At 37.6% G+C, this 20,663-nt stretch overlaps 1 protein-coding gene across 1 annotated transcript in view; it reads left to right on the top strand.

Annotated features, from left to right (window-relative positions):
• The window catches only part of CNGB1 (cyclic nucleotide gated channel subunit beta 1), a 78,465-nt gene that overhangs the window by 35,429 nt on the left and 22,373 nt on the right, over nt 1-20,663 (top strand). The window contains exons 6-13 of the mRNA XM_051974561.1: nt 2,328-2,435; nt 3,792-3,949; nt 5,538-5,696; nt 8,027-8,235; nt 8,922-8,972; nt 10,856-10,942; nt 12,933-12,997; nt 13,338-13,460. Of these exons, the coding sequence (XP_051830521.1) occupies nt 2,328-2,435; nt 3,792-3,949; nt 5,538-5,696; nt 8,027-8,235; nt 8,922-8,972; nt 10,856-10,942; nt 12,933-12,997; nt 13,338-13,460 (960 nt within the window). The remainder of the gene's footprint in view (nt 1-2,327; nt 2,436-3,791; nt 3,950-5,537; nt 5,697-8,026; nt 8,236-8,921; nt 8,973-10,855; nt 10,943-12,932; nt 12,998-13,337; nt 13,461-20,663) is intronic.

Raw genomic sequence — 20,663 nt, 5'->3', positions numbered from 1 at the left:
AGTTTTTATTCAAATCCTTTTCAATCTGAACCTTTTCCCTTGGATTCTGCATTTCTCTTAGTAACATTCTACAACTGTAGAAACATCTGTGATATTAAAAGTGAATCAATCAGTCTTCTTCCCAGTGTTCCCACTACGTTTCAAATAGAAATATCTAAAATCTGAAGTTCAGTGTTCATTTCTGGGTACCACATTTTAGGGGAAATAACCTGAAGGGTTGGATGGAGCTAACATATTTAAGGCATATGAAGGAATTAGGATGTCTATCCCTGAGCAAAGAAGCCTCTATATATAGCACATAGATGACATTTAGAAGACAAACAGCTGTCTTCCAATATTTGAAGGATTGTCATAGAGAATTAATGAATGGATGGATGAATGAAAACATTTATTAAGCCCTTACTATGTACTAAGCATTCTGCTATGCATTGGCAATACAAATAGAAAAGAAAGACCATCTTTGCTCTCAAAGAGCTCTGTGTTATTAGGAGGAGACAACAGATGGGAGAGAGAGCAAGGATGGAAAAAAAAGGGAGAAAGAAAGAAACAGAGAAAGAGACAGAGAGACAGAGAGACATACACAGAGTCTGAGAGAAAGAGAGAGAGAAAAGGAGGGGGAGAGAGAGAGGGAGGAAGGGAGGGAGAGAAGGAGAGAGAGAGAGAGAGAGAGAGAAAGAGAGAGAGAAAAGGATGGAGGAAAGGGGAGAGAGAGAGAGAGAGAGAGAGAGAGAGAGAAAGAGAGAGAGAGAGAGAGAGAGAGAGAAGAGAAAGGGAGGGAGGAAGGGAGAAAGAGAAAGGGAAGGAAGAAGGGAGGGAGATGGAAAAAAGAAAGGGGGGAGTAGAAGGAAAGGAAAGGGAGTATCTGAACATGAATGGGGTGGAAGGGGAAGTGGAGAAAAAAGGAGAGGAGAAGAGAAGGGAAGGGAAGAAAGATCAGCTTCATTTGGAAATTAAATGGAAAAGCCATTGTCCTTAGGGTAGGGCAGCAAAGCAGATGGTAATTCATTTTATTTAGTCTTTTTCCATTGATAAAATTATATAGTATTCACAGTGCCTAGGACTTTGGTGATAAGAACTTATTTTCTAGGTTTTCAATATTTATGGCTTCTGGTATGTATGTATGTAGGGGAAACATATGGTATCTGCAAAAGCTATTGTTAGGTTGCAACTTCATAAGTGTCTCTTCCTGTCCATCTCATCAAGGAAATTATGTAGATCTTTTCTAACATACATGGGGTTTTGGTTTAAGTTCTTTCTGACTTTTTGTGACCCCAATTGGGGGTTTCTTGGCAAAGATGCTGGAGTGGTGTGCCATTTGCTTCTCCAGTTCATTTGATTGATGAGGAAACTGAGTCAAAAAACAGGGTAAAGTGACTTGCCCAGGTTAATACAGCTAAAATGTAGGAGGCCAGATTTGAACTCAGGTAGAAGAGTTTTCTTGATTCCAAGTCTTTTTTTTTTCCTTTTTTTTAAAAATAACTTTTTATTGATAGAACCCATGCCAGGATAATTTTTTACAACATTATCCCTTGCACTCACTTCTGTTCTGATTTTTCCCCACCCTCCCTCCACCCCCTCCCCCAGGTAAGCAGTCCTATACATGTTAAATAGGTTATAGTATATCCTAGATACAATATATGTGGGCAGAACCGAACAGTTCTCTTGTTGCACAGGGAGAATTGGATTCAGAAGGTAGAAATAACCCGGAAGAAAAACAAAAATGCAAGCAGTTTATATTCATTTCCCAGTGTTCTTTCTTTGGTGTAGCTGCTTCTGTCCATCCTTGTTGATTCCAAGTTTAACGCTCTATCCACTGTACCACCTGACTGCCAAAATATAGAATACATTTCCCATGTCCTTGATCCTAAGTGAGAAATCCATCCATAGTTAGAATATTCATATAGTGTGCCCTTTTTTCTCCATTTGCCTATCTATTAGTTTGGAATGGAGAAAACAAGCCTTACAATCTTTATTTTCCTAGGGGGGAGAGTTGTCTAGGGTCAGTGCAGCTATTCTGAGGGCTCTTGCTGGTGGCTCCTTCTTTATGAGGATTGTTTCCCTCAATATGAAAGAGCACATGCTTGAGTACACTGCAATTTGTGACTAGATCAACATAGTAAAAGAAAGATGATTCCCTTTTAAAAGCCTCCTGCTCTTGCACCCACTTTGGGGAATCAGAGGCCGCACTGGCTGCCTGGAAGGCTGTCCCTAATGACACCGCTGACACATGATTCTGGTTGTGTATTTCTCATTTGTGGAGCTTAAATAGATGTTGCCTCCATGAGTCCCTCTGCATATGGCTGAAAATGTCTTGAATTTCTCTCTAGGAAGAGGCTGCCATCACAGGATGAGGAGGTGGAGGAGCTCAAGGCCCTGTCTCCAGCACAATCTCCGGTTGTTGCCTGGTCCGGCCCATCCAGTCCCCAGGGAAACGAGTGAGTTGAAAATGTTTCTAATAGGAATAACTGAGGCTAGCTCAGCATTTTGATAATTCTTTGATTAAAAGTGGAATATAATGAATTTTTTGACGAGGCAGAAATTAGCTTATTTTGTAATGACGTTAAGCAACATGTTTGGGTCTTAAAGGGTTAAGCATGAGAGGCAATAATATGCTGTGGTTTGCAGTCAGGTCATCTGGATTCAAATCCTGATTTTGCTACTTGAATGAATGCTGAAAGGCATTTATTAAGTGCTTGCTGTGTGCTAGGTACTTACTTTAGGCAAATTACAGCATTTCTTTAGGCCTCAGTTTTCTCATCTCTAAAAAAAAGGGATTGGACTAGATCTAGCCTCTTCCAACTTCCTACTCTATCTATGATGTTATTTTTCTTCTCTTCTACATGAACAGTGTCTCACAATTTGTTGTTTTGTATCTCATTGCTGAAGTTTATATTCCTTTGTTCTCTCCTTTTCCCTTCCTTCCTTCATCTATCCATCCATCTATCTAATTTATCATCTATCTACCTACTTATTCATCTGTCTATCTGAGCATCCATCCATCTATCTATCTATCTATCTATCTATCTATCTATTTATCTACCCATCTATCCATCATCTATCTAATCTATCATCTATCTAGTCTACCTACTTATTCATCTATCTGTTTAACCATCTATCAGTCTGTCTATTTATCTATCTATTTATTCATCTATCTGTTTAACCATCTATTTACCCATCTATTTATCTGTCTATCTATCTATCTACTTATTCATCTATTTATTTACTTATTCATATACCTATCTTAATTATCAGCTATCTATCTACCTACTTATTCATCTTTCTTTCTCTCTTTTCATTCTTTTTTTTCTTTCTCACTCTCTTTCTCTCTTTCTCTCTCTCTCTCTTTCTCTCTCTCTCTTTCTTTCTTTCTTTCTTTCTTTCTTTCTTTCTTTCTTTCTTTCTTTCTTTCTTTCTTTCTTTCTTTCTTTCTTTCTTTCTTTTTTTCTATCCAACTAGCTAGTTAAAGTTTTCAAGGGAAAAAAACCAAATCAACAAATCTCACTAAAAAGTTCAAAGTAGAGTTGATCCTATACTCTTCTCAAATTTTTGAATTGAACCAAAGCCAGAAAATGCCAATATTCCCAGAACCTCAATCTAACTAACGAATCCTGAAACAAAATGATACATTTTTTTGTTTCCAATATAAAATCAGAATAAGGGCAGGATTGAGAGGTTGAACATAGAAGGTGATGGGAAAAAAGCAGGCTTTATTCTCCACTTGTTCTTCTACATGGATTATTATTGTTGTTATTAGTTAGGATGTTCAGTATGTTTTGCTTCTCCTTTCACAGTGGTGGTGAACGTGCTGAGTCCACAGCCAGCCAGAATAGTGCGGTCATCAATGACCGGCTCCAGGAGCTGGTGAAACTCTTTAAGGAACGGACTGAGAAAGTAAAAGAGAAGCTTATTGATCCAGATGTCACTTCAGATGAGGAAAGCCCTAAACCATGTGAGTGAGTAATGAAGCAGGGAAGGAGGGAGGAATCTTGGACGCAATTCCCAGAGTGTTGCTCATCCTTCATTCCCAAAGAGGACCAGTGATATTGTGGAGGTGATGTCTTGACTTGTGCATGATTGTATTTAAGGGAGGCCGAGCTGCACAAAGTTCATTCCCAGAGAGATGAAAAACAAAGCATTTTAATCTTAGTAGAATCATAGAATGTTATAACTTGAAGACACCATTTAGCACCTTATTGCAATAAGTGATCTTACTGAAGTCAGTCATTAATCATTTATTAAGTGCCTACTATGTGCCAGGTGCTGTGCTAAGCACTGAGAAAAAAAAAGACAAAATCAATCAATGTTTATTAAGCAGCTACTGTGTGCCAGCCATTATGTTAAGGATGGGTATACAAAAAAAAAAAAAAGACACAAGACAGACCCTGCCCTTGATGATCTCAAAATCTAATGGGAAAGACAAACTAATAAAGAAACTGAAAAGGGGGGAAGAAATCTGAGGCAGGGGCACAGATGAGACAGGGGCAGCCAAGTGGAAAATTGAGTTGTCCTAAGGAAGACCTTCTCCTTAAGTGGAGAATCTGGAAAAATCCATACCCATGCTTTCCAAATAGAGGGGAAAAGGGGTCCAATGGGCAGGGCTTCTGAAGTGGAAATTTCAAAGTTGATTTGATTTTGCAAGAAGATAAGTTTTTGGAAGCAATTTTGAAGTCTCTTTCCTTGTACAGATGAGTAAACTGAGGCTTGGAGAGAATTTGACCTTGATTCTTTCTTGAATCCAAAAGCCAGACTTTTTTTTTCTATCACACCACATTGACTTTCTCACACTAGCTCATGTTTATATAAACATATTTTTTTTTCTCATGACACTCCAGCTGGGCTAGGGAGGTGCAAAGAATTAATAACTTCACTTTTCAGATGGGGATATAACACATTTGGAGAGATGAAAGATCTTTCTCAGGGTCCTAAGTTTCAAGTCCTCTGACTCCTGATCCACAGCTCTTCCTCTCCTTCAAGGGCTGTCTCTCCAAAAGCCTCCAGGACCCTTCAGGGAAAAGCTAAGATCTCTTTGATGGTACCCAATATTGTACCTTGATGCTCATTTGAGATGCCCAATTCTTCCTCATTGCCCCTTCCCCAGATGCTCTTGATTCTGAATGACTCTAGAGGAGAGCATCCGAATTCTTAATTGGCAAGAATTTCTGGACTGCTGCCCAAGCTCTCTGAGGAGAGAACACAATAATCTGTCCCAAGAGAAAGCGCCGCTCATTGCTTGGGATGCTGGAAGTCCATAATGACCACTTTACTCAATTCTTGCAATATGCTTTCTTATAGTTGTGTTTGGTACAGGTTGAAGAACAATTTCTGAGCTAATTGATTTGTTTCTCTGAATGTATCCTGCCCTGCTATTTAAAGCAGATACACTTTTTTCTCCTTTTCTCCTTATCTTAGAAAGAAAAAAGGGCAGGGGGTTGAGGCAAGGGTGTAGGTGTATTGCTAGAACTATGAGGCTGAACGAACTGGGATAAAATGATTATAGTTGGTTTGGATGGAAGAGTTTTTCCCATCTTTTCTTATAGCCCCAGCCAAGAAAGCCCCAGAACCAGCGCCAGAAACCAAAGCTGCTGAGGCTGAAAAGACTGGAGAGGAGGAACATTACTGTGAGATGTTGTGCTGCAAGTTCAAACGCCGCCCATTGAAGATGTACCAGTTTCCCCAAAGCATTGATCCCCTCACCAGTAAGTCAGGGATGGAAAGTTATCTGATGCAAAGAATGAGGAAAAGGGGGAAGGGGGTGGGGAAAGAATAGGGAAGGGAGGATGTGCTGGGAATGATGGGAAGAGGGAGGAAGACATACTGGTATGCACGTGATCCATGGGTGAGTGTACCTGAACTATAAAGATGGGTTAAAGAAAATGCCTTTGATCAGGGATTCTTAATCTAGAATCCAGGAACTTTAAGTTTTCCAAAAACACAACATAATTGGTTTTCTCTGTAATCATATGGATTTTATTGTGTGCTTTATTTTGAGAAAAGATCCAAAAGCTTCACTAGATGGCCCCCAAAATGTTATACCTACAACTTCTGCTTTTCAAAAGAAAAGAGAAGTAGTATGGCATAATGATTATGGCAGAGCTAGTCTCAAAACCAAGAGAGCTTGTATTTGGCTCACTGTGGGACTCTGAACAAATCTGCTCTAGGAAATTCTCTAAGACACTACGTTGTAGGAAAAAAGGCAACCTACATTAGTCAATAAACATTTAATAAGCATCTACTATTTGCCAGACATGGTGTTGAGGGCTGGATAAAAAGCTCACTTTTTTTTTTGAAGGAATGGTTCAAATTCTGTTCTTCTGCTGAAAATCTATCTTGTTAAACTGATGTAATTAGACTTAAATTTGAAGGGTATAAGCTTATCTTTTTGGGTTTTCAGAAAATCATATTTTCAAAGTTTTGATTGATTTCTCATAAATGAGTTATTTAAATTGATTTTCCTTAGTTGATAAAAAGCTTCCTATTGCTGCCTGAAATAGTTGGCTGACATTGTAGTTCTGATATTTGACTATTTAAATGTCTTTGTGAGTTAAACTTGGGATTCTTCTCTGCTTATAATCTGTGGATTATTTCTTGAAATATGATATGCTTTTAAATTCATCTTTTTTAAGGATACTTAAATGATCTTTGTAAATATTTCAATATTCTCTTTCAATTCTATTCTGCCAAATTTTCTTTCTTTTCTATACGTATAAGAGATGCCAGATCTGTCTTGTGTTGGAGAAGGCTTCTCTACCATATGTTCTAAATTAACTATTCTCTTGTTTGCGGTTTTAATTTCTTTTTTAAGCACTCTCCTATCTATTCTAATTTTCATCTTATTTTTTCATTTTAATTCTTTCAGTTTTAATCTGAACCATTCTGGAATTTCTTGTTGGTTTTCCATTATTTCTGGGAGTCCCACAGAATTTATTGCTAAACTTTTTCATTCTTTAGGGGTTTCCAAGTTATTGTCTTTCATTGCATAATATATATTTGTTGTGATTGTTTTCTAATTTTTCCTCCTTAATGAATATCATTACTAATTTATCTTAGTAGAGCCTCATTTATACTCTCTTTTTATCCCAGTTGTTTTTCCACCCATTTCTTCCCTTCTGATGATCATATTGTATCAGTCCCTTTAAACTCCTCCTCCTTTTTCTCTCCTCCTCCTTGTTTCTTCCTCCTTCTCCTTGTTTTCTTTCTCCTTCACCTCCTTGTTTTCTTCCTCATCTTTGTTCTCTTCTTCCTTCTCCTCCTTTCCCTTTTTGTTCTCCTCTTCCTTCTCCTCCTTTTCCTCCTTCTTTTCTTTCTCCTTCTCCTCTTTCTTTTTCCTTCTTTTCCTTTTCCTCCTCCTCTTCTTCCTCCTCCCCCCCCCCCCACCACCCCGCATAACCTGGGGAAATACAGTTTCCTTCTTTCCTTTTTCTTGTAATTATAATCACCTTATTTGCACAGTTCTTTGTGTCCTGAGATGATGAAAGAGACAATTAGATTGAGATGGATCTTCTCACCCTGACCAATTCATCAGAAGTCTGTTTACTCCTTTTTGCACATCATTGTACTTCATCTCCTGCGGTTGCCTCCTTTTGCATAGAGTTTTTAATCTATAAGAAAAGAAAAGAACAAAAGACCTTCTTAATGTCAGTCTCACCCTTCTTTTGCTTCGATTTACATCTACATTGTCTCTTACTCACTTCTCAGTAGGAACAGAGAACACACATAATCTGAGGCAATAAATTTGGAACTAAAAGGATCGTTAGAAATCATCTAATTTAAACATCTCCATTTTACAAATGAGAAAACTGAGGCTCACTTAAAGAGGTTGAGGAGGCTCCTCCAGGATTACAGCAAGTGCCCAAAGTAAAATCCAAAGCAAGAATTTCCTGACTCCAAGGCCAGTCCTTTGTCCAACGTACCACTTTGTTGCCTAATGGCCCCCTTATCATTTTCCATACTAAATATGAAAAACCAATCTTACTCACAAGCCCCTGAGCTTATGTGTGACTGACCGCCATCTCTCTCTTTCTCTTAGACCTGATGTATATTCTTTGGCTCTTCTTCGTGGTCTTGGCCTGGAACTGGAATTGCTGGCTCATTCCTGTCCGCTGGGCTTTTCCTTACCAAACCCCAGAAAACATCCACCTCTGGCTAATGATGGATTATCTGTGTGACCTCATCTACTTGTTAGATATCACCGTGTTTCAGGTTCGCCTGCAGTTCGTCAAAGGAGGAGACATCATTGTAAGTTGCTGGGCAGCCACGAGGTTCAGCCCCCATAGTGAAATTTGTTCACTCTCCGTAGTGCTTGACAATTGACAATTTACTCTTAACTGTGTTTGGCATAAAGAGCTGGAAGCCCGGGCATTGATCTCAGTTTCAGCCTTAATCTTGGGCTCCTTTGGTCTCAATTTCTTCCTCTGTAAAAGGAGAGGGTTGGATTTTAGAGTTGTTGAAAGAATCTTAGATTTGTGTGATCTGTCCTCAAGAAGCTTACATAGTATCTGGGAAAAACATATAAGTATATATATAAGTAAATAGAAAATATTTTCAAAGTAATTTGGCAAGTGAGTCAGGGAGAGAGGTATATTTAGTTGGAAGGACCAAGTATAGAACATGATACTTGGATAGGGCCCAGTTGAGATTTAAATGAAGCTAGGGATTCTAAAAAGCAGAAATAAAGAGGAGAGTATATTCAAGGAAGGAGTGGAGTGGAGGAAGCCTGTACAAAGACATGTGAACCACAGTGGTTAAATCTGGTGCCTTTTATTGCCCTCTGAGAAACAAAAATCAGAAACAATAGTTTCCCATAATCTTCTCCTCTGTATTTCCCAACAGATTGAGAGAAATATACCCTAACATGGTCAGTCAGTCAACAAAAATTTATTAAGCATTGGTAATGTGATGATCATTTGTCCATTCTCTTTTAGACAGACAAAAAGGAGATGCGGAACAATTACTTAAAGTCTCGTCGTTTTAGGGTACGTATCTTATATATCAGCTTAAGATGCATGATTTTCTAGAGGGCATTCCCATTTAAAGCTGATCTTGACAGATTTAAGTGGGTCACTCATTTATTTGTTCTACAAACATGTATGTCCCACTTGCTACATTAAATACTGTATGCTAGACACTGAAGGGATATGAAGAAAAAAAGGGAAAGGAGCAAGTATTTGTTGAGTAACTACTATGCATCAGACACTATTCTAAGTACTTTATTGATATCTTAATTGATCTTTACAACAATCCTGGGAAGTAGGTGCTATTATGATTCCCCATATTAATGAAACACATTCTCTAGCTTCTGATGAATTTCTAATTCTAATCAATGAGCTGCTGAAGTGAATGCCTTGGAATATTTCTTCTTTTTTAAAAAATAAGGTGGTTTTTTTTTTTTGATGTCTTCTGTTCTTTTATGTTATCATAGTTACTCTCCTAGAAATCTTCCTCTTTTCCTTCTCAAAGATCCTACACAGCAAGTTGTGTTTTTTAAAGAACAAAAAACAGAAAGAAAGAGAAAAGAAAAGAGATTTCAAAAAATTAGCGCAAGTGACCAATACACTTTAAAAAGTCTGAAAATATGTTTAAGTGCTGTAGACTCCTCACATAAAGGAATTGGTTGGGAATGTTCTCTCTTCATTTAAATCATGTATGTATTTTGAAAAATAAAAAGCTATTATAAAAATAAAACACGATTAAACAACAAATATAATATAATATAACAATGTAATATAATAAATAATAACAGTATAACAATATCATTTTTTAAATTTAAACTTTTGGTATGTAGTTGTTCTTTCCATTTATATTGTTATACTATTATATTGTATTTGTTGTTTTCTTGGCTTTGCTTACTTCCCCCTGTATCTATTATTTTAGAATTTTTCATACTTTTTCATATTCATCATTTAAGTCATTTCTTTTTTTAAACAATGTCAATGTTTAATTTTTTATAATAACTTTTTATTTTTCCAAATACATGCAAAGATAGTTTCAACATTCACCCTTGCAAAAGCTAGTATTCCATTTTTTTCTCTCTCCCTCTTTAACTCCTCCCTCCCCTATACAGCAAGTATCCCAGTATAGGTTAAACATGTATAATTCTTCTAAACATATTTCCACATTTATCATGCTGCACAAGAAAAATCAGATCCAAAAGGAAAAAATGAGAGGAAAGAAAACCAAGCAAGCAAATAATAACAATAACAAAGGTGAAAATACTATGTTGTGATCCATATTCAGTCCCCATAGTCCTCTCTCTGAGTGCACATGGCTCTCTCCACCACAAGCCTATTGGAATTGGTCTGAATCATTTCATTGTTCAAAAGAACCAAGTCCATCAGAATTTATCATGGCATAATCTTCTTCTGCTGTGGATAATGTTCTCTTGGTTACTCATTTCACTCAGCATCAGTTCCTGTAAGTCTCTCCAGGCCTCTCTGAAATCATCCTGCTGATCATTTCTTATAGAACAATAATATTCCATAATATTCACATACCATAACTTATCCAGCCATTCCTTAGCTGATGAGCATCCATTCAGTTTCTAGTTCCTTGTCACTACAAAAAGGGCTGCCACAAACATTTTTGCACATGTGGGTCCTTTTTCTTTTTAATGACCTCTTAGGGATATAGACCCAATAGAGACATATCATTTCTTAGAGCACTATAAGATTTCATTACATTCACGTACCACCATTTGTTTTGTCATTCTCCACTTGATGGATATCTGCTTTGTTTCCATTTTTTTGCTCTGGCATATTTCTCATGCCATCTTTCCGTGTATATTGGAAGTCCTAAGGTTCATAGTTATCTTTATTTTGTGACTTTTTTCCTATTTGTGATTTAAAAATTTTCATTTTAGATGGATATGATTTGTCTCCTGCCCCTTGACTTGCTCTATTTGAAAGTTGGTGTGAATTCCCTTTTACGGTTGCCACGTTGCTTAAAGGTAAGTCCCATGGTATAGGTTAGTTGGCAAAATTTGGATACTATCATCTCCCATAGGAAAGTACATTCTTTCTGTTCTGATTTTATTGAACAATCAATGAAAGGGACAGAATTTATGTTAGAAGTTCTCCCTTCATGACAGGATGTGAAGTGAACATTTACCATTTTAAAGTGTTCAATGTAGACAGTCAACTTTGTTCTCTCAGTTCCACTGTGGATTTTTTAGCTGTCTATTTTGATCAATGGAGGGAGATATTTGAATGGCTAAGTGGATAGAGCTGAATTCACATTCAGCTTCAGACATTTAGCAGCTATGTGACCCTGAGCAAGCCACTTAACATCCTTTTGGCTTAATCCACTGGAAAAAGAAATGGCAAAGCACTCCAGAATGTTTGCCAAGAAAATCCCATGGGCCATATCAATATATGGCCTACTGAATCATGAAGAGTTGGAAATAACTGAATAACAATTTTGACCAGTAAAAGGATAATGCCATCTTGGAGAACATTTTAATGATAAGAGCCCAGGCATAAATTTAATTTAATTCAATCCAACTAAAATTTATTGAGATCCTATTATGTTCCAGGTATTATACTAGGTTCCACGAATACAAAGACAAAAATGAAACAGTTCCTGCTCTCAAGGAGCTTACATTTTTACTAAAGGAAGCCACATGTCCACAGAGAAGTAAATACCAAAAGTGTATTTACGTCCTCTGTGGTTATCCCATACCTCATTCACATTGTCAGGCTGCCTTCTATGTGCCTAATGATTTCTCTCTTCAGGGTTCTGGTGGTAACTGTTAAGAGTTGAACATTTCTATTATTGTCACTCTTGAGCTCCCATCTGGTGTGTTGCCTAGCGTTTATTAGCCAGCAAGAGTTAATTAGCTTTCACTAAGAAATATTTACTGAAGGGTAAAACAAGAAGAATTAGTACAAAATCAATCTCTCTAAGAGTCATAAACAAACTCTCCCAAAGTACTTTCCCAGAACAGTGACCTCAAGCTTAGCAGAGTAATAAGGGATAAATCACAGGTATATGGATAGAAGCCCTTTTCTCCTTCTGTGGAATTTGAACTCAGGTCTCCTGACTCCAGAGCTGATGATCTATCTACTATACCACCCAGCTGTCCAACTGACTACTTTTTTGCTCAGATTCCTCCTCTGATATCCATAGATCCAGAAATATGTCTAATTCTTTCAATCAGGCCTGATACATTTATTCATGGGATCATCTGATTTTAGAGAGACTTATTCACACTTAGTTTATTTATTTATGTCTTTAATTTAATGATTAATTTAGTAATGGAACCAAAAAGGCATTCTCTCACTTGAGAAGGTATAAGAGCTACAGCCCATCTTGATAATTACATTAATTAGGATTGAGGATTCTTCTTCCACAGACAAAATAAATATAAAGTGGATATGGGCAATTCCAATGGAGCAGTAATGAACTGAGAACCAGCTACGCCCAGCGAAAGAACTCTGGGAGATAAGAACTATTACATTGAATTCCCAATCTCTATATTTTTGCCATTTTGGATTTCCTTCACAGGCTAATTGTACAATATTTCAGAGTCTGATTCTTTTTGTACAGCAAAATAACAGTTTGGACATGTATACTTATTGTGTATCTAATTTATACTTTAATATATTTAACATCTACTGGTCATCCTGCCATCTGGGGAAGGGTGGGGGAAGGAAGGGAAAAATTGGAACAAAAAGTTTGGCAATTGTCAATGCTGTAAAATTACCCATATATATAACTTGTAAATAAAAAGCTATGAAATAAAAAAATAAAAAAACAATAATAGATAACCTAAAAAAAAAAAAAAAGTAGATATGATCTCCTCTTGGGGGATCAGGCCTTTTACCTTTGGAAATGATACTTGAGCTGAGTCTCATTGAAAGAAACTAATAGTAAATAACCAAGTTCCTCATTGAAGTTTATTCTATGTATTCATTGCCTTCTCTTCTTCTCATTTATAGTACATGGCTTTCTTTGAGTTTAATAATCGGCTGGAAGCTATCCTCAGCAAGGCTTATGTTTACAGGTGAGATAACAGTGGCCAGACACTGCTAGTGATGGCAATACACAAGGGAGGAATTTTGTCAAGGAAATGGGTTGAATGCTTTTCTTATCCAAATAATTCCTCTTTGCAAACACATCTGCAAGTCTAAATCCCTCCGAGGAAGGAAGGCTGCTAAGTTATTTTTCTGAGAACTGTGAATTTCCAATTGTCTTATTGTTATGATGCGTATTCCTCTCCCAGAGGGAACAGACAGTGGTCTCAGAGAAATTGCCCCATACCTTCATTTTAGATGCAATATGTGATTTATCTCCTTGTTGACCTTCTCCTCCCTGGTCCTGCAAAGCTATTCTTTCTTTTACAGAGTCATAAGAACCACAGCCTATCTGCTCTATAGTTTACATGTGAATTCATGTCTGTATTATTGGGCGTCAGCCTACCAAGGAATTGGCTCTACTCATTGGGTTTATGATGGAGTGGGAAACAGGTAAGTCACTATTTTCTTCTTGCTACTGGCCTAAGTCAAAGTGTTGTTTCTTCATAGCATATATGTATGTGTGTGTGTGTGTGTGTGTGTGTGTGTGTACAACTGAGGCAAATAGTCTGAGTTGAAGCAGCATAATATAATAAAAGGCACACAGGGATTTGAAGTCAGGAGAACTGAATCTGAATCCCTGCTCTAATACTTAACTACCTGTTGATGGTTTGAAGGACTTAAGGGAACCCCCCAAATATTGGGGTTCTCGACCAATATTGTAAGGTATCTCCAAAGAGGCTTAGAGATCCATCTCTAAGTCAAAGGGCCAAGTTTATTATAACTGTAACACCAATTAAAGTGGGATAAATTCCAAATGACAAAGATAGGAAGGAAAGGTATTTTTAGAGAAAAAAAAAATTCATGATATGTAATTTCATGGCTTAGAATTGGAGCTGAAAAGTGGTCATGTTGTGCACAGGTATAAAGAAATCATGGTGGGGGTGTGTGGAGAGTATCCTTGGGGAGGTTGTTTTTAAGCCTGAAACACTACTAGGTCAAGGGGTGGGCACCCAATTTTGTACTCCACCTATATTAACTTTAGGCATCTCGTTAGTGATGCTCATGATCTCCAAGCATCCTGTTATTACCAGCCAACAGGCTGTTATCTGACAGCCAGCAATCTTTTGGACTCAGCATCCTGGGTGTACAAGGTAAACTAAGGCAGGATAACTTAAGGGAAGAAATATATCATCTGTAAGTCAAGGTCGCCTTGTACCACATCATGTTTTCCAGTCAAGGTAGCCTGGGGGTCATTACCATATCATTCCCAATGGCTGCACTACCTCACTGAGTCACTGAGACTACTTTCTCAACTGTAAAATGGAGTTAAGAATATTTGTACCCAGTGTTTAAGCTGAGTCAGGAGGATCTGAGTTCAAATCCAGACTCAACCACTTACTAATTATATGACTCTGGGGAAATCACTTAGCCTCTTTTCTTTCTCAGTGTGAGATGGGGATAATCATTGCACCTTTTCCCTAGGATTGTTGTGATGACCAAATGAGACAACAACAATTGTAAAGTGTCTAGTACATACTAGACACCTAATGAATGCTTATTTCTTCCTTTGTAGTTGTCATGGAGAAAGTGACAGAGATGTGAATAATCATTATAACTAAAAATTGCCTATGTTATCTGCCTTCATTTTGTTTCTAAAGTTTTGAGTTAGATGAAACCTTTAGTTCAACCTCCTCCCAACTTTATGAGACTCTTTGCTGGAGGTACGTCAGGTAGCAAATGATAGACCCTTTGACTCCCGATTCAGAATGAAAGACCATCACCAATAACAATAACAATCACCCATTATGGCAATTCACTTATTTTTTGAGCTCCATTGGCTCTTTCAGCCAAGAAAATGGCTAAAAACATTTTTATTGTAGCTTTTTATTTACAATCTATATGCATGGGTAAATTTTCAGCATTGACAGTTGCAAAACCTTTTGTTCCAATTTTTCCCCTTCTTCCCCCTCCCTCCTCCCCCAGATGGCAGGAAGACCAATACATGTTAAATATGTTAAAGTATAAGTTAAATACAACATAAGTATACATGTCCAAACAGTTATTTTGCTGTATAAAAAGAATCGGATTTTGAAATAGTGAACAATTAACCTGTGAAGGAAATAAAAAATGCAGGCGGGCAAAAATAGAGGGATTGGGAATTCTATATAATGATTTATAGTCATTTCCCAGAGTTCTTCTGCTGGGTGTAGCTGGTTCTATTCATTACTGCTCTATTGGAACTGATTTGGTTCATCAAAAAATGGTTTTTAAAAATGATTTTAATTAGGATCCCAGGGACATTCCTGGCTTTATGATTCTGTGCTTTGGCTGGAGGACGAGAATGTTGTTAAATTGATCACTTGTTGATGAGTAGAGTAGAAGATTTATCAGAATGGGACCCCAGACCAGCCCATCTTCATACTTAGGTAATCTTTGTGTTCCTTAGCAAGGTAAGAAGGCACAAGAGGACTAATGTAATCACTGTCAACATTTTTCTTACCAATGTGTGATGATCGCAATAGCACCCTGGATACCTTCTTTATTCTTGGTCTTTAAAAGTAGAAGTGAATTAGATGGACACAGAATCTCCATGATCTCCTTCTTCCTCATCTACCACCAAAGAAGTGACTCTGGCTAGTCTTACTCCACCCCCTAATCCCTCCTACAATTCTCTATATACACCAATTATCGAGCCAGCACAGAATAGTGGGAAGGGCCATTTTCCAAGCATATGCCCATAGAGTATTGGTCAATCAGTAATTAGCCTTAAGTGCTCGGTTGTCCTTTCTCAGTACATGAACTCAGAAGTTTCAGCCCTTTACACCAATGTGTTGACATTTCCTTGTAAATAACATCAAAATTGAGAGGGATCCCATTTTTTGTTCTGAAATGCAGTTCTGACTCTTAGGTGACTCTTTGGGAAACAAGTATTCTTTCAAAATAATAAATGCAAAAATCATAAGTTATCCAAATTAATCAAGGATGGTTATGAAAGAAATGAATGATTTATTTTTTAAATCAACTTACAAACTGGGTATTAGTAAATCCTTTATATAGAAATTCTAGTGCCTTTTGTATCCAGTATCTATCATAATACTCTATCTGTAGCCAGTATACATTTGGAATCCCTGTCATCTCTTATTGAATATAGTGTTATATTCTCCCCCGGAGCTTATACCTTTCCTGGATCTCAAGTGGATTCATTCCCAACCTTCTCCTCAATTTAGCCTAAAACACAGAATCATTGGGTCATAGATTAGAGTTTGAAAGGAACTCAGATGTCTAATCTAGCCCTCTCATTTTATGGATGGGGAAACAGAGGCACAGAGAGGCTAAATCCAAGGTCACATGGATGGGATTTGAAATCCCCTTCTCTGGCTCTAAATCCAGTCCTTCTCTTGCTTATTCTTCTTAATTCCTTCTGTGTGACTTTCCATTTTGAGTCTCTGCTCCTGACATTGCTGGGTTCCACAGGCTTGTCCCAAATAGTCATACCAAGTCATCATTCACGTATTCTCCAGTAAGCTGGGGGGGAGGGGGGGGAAGGTTGTATACACAAGTTCCAAGAAGCCAAGTGGCCAGAGAAGGCTGGGCCACCAGCTTCTGATGGCCCTGACCCAGCCAGTTGGGAGGTAGGGGAGGCTATGAAGTGGATTCTCCTTTTTTCCTATAGTATGTGTCCCTTCTCTATAGCTCTGGCTCCATTTTGTCCCTGAAAAATTATCTCTCTTTACCCCTTGAGTATGAGGGCTGTAGGATGCTGATCTTTACTCTAAAACTTCATTGATTTAGAAAAAATGGAATGGAAAGTGAGCAAAATGGGGAGTGACAGATATTCTCCATCCTCTTTCTGCCATGGCTCTTGGACCCTTGTGGAGCTTTTTAGAAAGTGGGGGAAGGAGACATCCCTCGTTGATTTATATCATTGAATTACATCATAATTCTGAGAATTCCCCTTGATGGGGAAATGCTTTGTATACTCTCATTTTTCTCAATAGCATACTGGGAAAAGAGGGGTGTGGATGGGAAGGAGGCAGGATCTGAATTTAAATCAATGTTTTAGTACCTGCTAGCAAATCACAGAATTTCTTTAAGCCTCAGTATCCCCAGCTGTACAATGGGGCTAATACTTGCTACTGCTACTTGCAAAGAGTATTTAAAGCAGCATCGAGGCAGCAAAATGGAGAGAGCACTGGCCCGGGAATCAGGAGTTCCCGAGTTCAAATTCTGCCTTAGACACATTAGCCCTGAACAAGTCACTTAAACCTGGTTGCCTCAAAAAAAAAAAGATTAGGGGGATGGATCATGGATCTTTGTGGTCCATTGTCATCTATAAAGCATGCATTTTTGCTCAAGATCCCAAGTAGTCCCAAGAGTCTGTTGGGCTTGATGATAATTAATGGTGTCCCTAAGTGGAATAGGCTGCCTTCAGGGAGTATGGGGGGTAGTTCCTCTTCCTTCTTAGAAGTCTTTGATGAGCCCCAGGCTGTGAGCTGGCCAGATATGTCCAACTCCCTCCTCTCTGAGCATTTTCCCAAAATATTCATCTGACTTTAATTTGGATCTTGACCTAAAATTGGCACCAATGCCCAATGGTTAGATGATGTCCCTTTTGTATTTTCCCCCTTTGTTTTTCTTTCCATAAAACTGGAAAATGTGGCTGACTTTTTAGTTTGGGAACTGAGGCCTCAATCCAAAGCAAAAATTTCCAGCTTTGTCTTACATCAGAAAAACCACATCTGCAGTGGTGGTTCAGTGGATAAAGCTCCCCATCCAAGAGTCAGGAAAACCTCAGTTCAAATCCGGCCTCGGACACTAGCTATGTGATCCTGGCCAAGTCACCTCATCCTACATGCCTCAGTTTCCTCATCTGTCAAGTGAATCAGAAAAGGAAATGACAATCCACTCCAGTATCTTGGCCAAAAAAATCCCCAAACACAGTGGAGAGGTGACTGAAAATCAGTGATCAACCATAGAATCTAGTCACATTCTGAATTTACAATCCATCAATAAGCATTTATTATGTGCCTACTGTGTGCCAGACGTTGTGCTAGACACTATAGTTGTAGAGAAAGACAACAAAATACTCCTGCCCTCAAGGGAGATAACATGTAAACAACAATGGCCAAATAAGACATATAGTTTAAAGGGAGGGTCATCTAGAGATCAGGCAGGGGCAGTGGAAAGGGCTGGGAAAGCCTTCTTGCAGAAGATGGGATGTGAGCTGAGCATTAGAGATGCTCCAAGGCATGAGGAGGGGGTCCGAGAGGGGCTGAGCACTTCTGGTTCAGGTTGAACCAGCTCCCTCTGGTGGTTAGTGATTATTCTACCAGCTAGAGAAGTCATGAATTCTTGGTTTCTTATCATTACAAGTCCATTGATTTCAATTAAACTTTTCAATAGCACCCGTTGTGGTCTGGGACCCATGTTAAGGGCTGGGCATTTAATATAAAATACAACATGGCTGCTTATTTGGGAGAGTGCAATAGAATCAGAGTTCTTATCCTGGATAGAATGGCTCCATTAATAAACTACAAGGGGTTCTGATGGACGTGTTTCTCTTCAATAATGAGATGAACCAAATCAGTTCCAGTAGAGCAGTAATGAATTGAACCAGCTACATCTAGCAAAAGAACTCTGGGAGATGACTAGGAACCACTACATAGAATTCCCAGTCCCTCTATTTTTGTCCACCTAAATTTTTGATTTCCTTCACAGGTTAATTGTACACTATTTTAAAGTCCGACTCTTTTTATACAGCAAATTACTGTTTGGACATACATACTTATATTGTATTTAACTTATACTTTAACATATTTAGCATGTATTGGTCATCCTGACATCTAGGGGAGGGGGGGAGGGGGAAGGAGGGAAAAAGTTGGAATAAAAGAATTTGCAACTGTCAATGCTGAAAAAAAATTAATAAAGACAAAAAAAACTACAAGGGGCTAGAACTTGGATGGGGAAAAAAATTACATTCCTATTTTCATTAATCTGGAATTAAAATTTGTGATTTCCCTCAACTATTTAAAAATATTATTGTGAGAGGGCTCCATAGACTTTACCAGACTGTGAAAGTGACAGAAAACATACAAGTTTAAGGAGCTCTGATTCTGGAATTCAGGGAGATGCACAGTATATTGGAAAGATTGCTCCCTAGATTTGGGTTCAAATCCTTGTTTTGTCACTTCCTAGTTGTGTGAACTTGGAAAAGTCACTTCATTGGGGGGATCTCATCAACAAAAATGGAGTTGGATAATGCTCAGTACCTGTTACATAGTAGGTGCTTAGTAAATGCGTTTTGATTGATTAACTCAGATGACTTATTGACTTTAAATCTAGACTCTGTATAATCAGGTATGTGATGGTCTTACGGGGAGTAAGCTTTCCTGTTTTCGAGAAACACTGCAGACATATATAGCTACGTGACCCCGGACAAGTCACCTAATTGCCATTGTCTTGCTGAAAAGAAAGAAAAGGAAAGGAAAAAAAGAAAAGAAAAAAGAAACACAGCTTAGGAGAGGAGCAAGGATATATAAAAATAAACAAATATAAAGGCCCTTCTGGTCCCTTGATTTTTATAAACAACTAAAGGGGAAGTTGAAAAAAGGGTACTTCCTGAAATGGTTGCACAGAATTTAGAAGACTTGTTTCCAGGCAGGCTGAAGAAGGTATTCTGTAAGGGATTCTTAGTAAGTGGAGAGAAAAGGGAGCTTGGAATCAGAAAGACCTGACTTTGTTTTTCTTTTCTTTTTTGTAGTTTGCTGATTTTTTAAAAAAGTATTTATTTATTTAAAACTTAAATGTAAAACAAGAAAAAAAAACAAAATAGAAAAAGAAAGACAGAAAAAACATCCCCCCCCCAAATTTTTTTTTTCATGTGCTTGGCAAAATATCAGGGAAGAGTCAAAATTTGTAACAATAAATTTCCATTTCAAGAAAGCTTATATAATAATAGAAGACATTGTATTTAGAACTGTTCATCTTTTCTTTGCTTCCTTGTAGGTTATTCTTTTGCACGGGTATATTTATGTATACATATAGAAGATCTTTTAGATCCAGCCTTGGACACATACTAGCTGGGTGATCTTGGGCAAACCACTTAATTTTTGTTTGCCTCAGTTTCCTCAACTATAAAATGGGGATAATAACACCTATCTCTCAAGGTTACTTATAAAATGCTTTGCAAACTGTAAAGTACTATGTAATTGCTAATTATTATTATTAATCTAGAATTCATGAACTATAAAAATTTTATATCTATTTCAAGTATAATTAGTTTTTTAATCTCATGTATTTAATTTTATGCATTTAAGATTATAATTCTGAGAAGTGGCCCCTAGCTATCACCAGCTTCTTTTTTTTATTATTATTAAAGCTTTTTCTTTACAAAATATATGCAACGGTAATTTTCCAACATGGACCCTTGCAAAACCTCCAAATTTTTCCCTCTTTCCCCCCATCCCCTCCCCTAGCTGACAGGTAGTGCAATACATATTAAATATGTTAAAATATATGTTAAATCCAATATGTTTATATATATTTATGCACTTATCTTGCTGCACAAGAAAAATCAGATCAAGAAAGAAGAAAAAAACTGAGAAAGAAAACAAAATGCAAGCAAACAGCAACAGAGAGAATGAGAATGCTGTG

This window comes from Antechinus flavipes, chromosome 2 (genome assembly GCF_016432865.1).
Source record: "Antechinus flavipes isolate AdamAnt ecotype Samford, QLD, Australia chromosome 2, AdamAnt_v2, whole genome shotgun sequence".
Lineage (NCBI taxonomy): Eukaryota > Metazoa > Chordata > Mammalia > Dasyuromorphia > Dasyuridae > Antechinus > Antechinus flavipes.
Note: the sequence above shows the minus strand (reverse complement) of the source record. Positions and strands in the feature narration are given on the sequence as shown.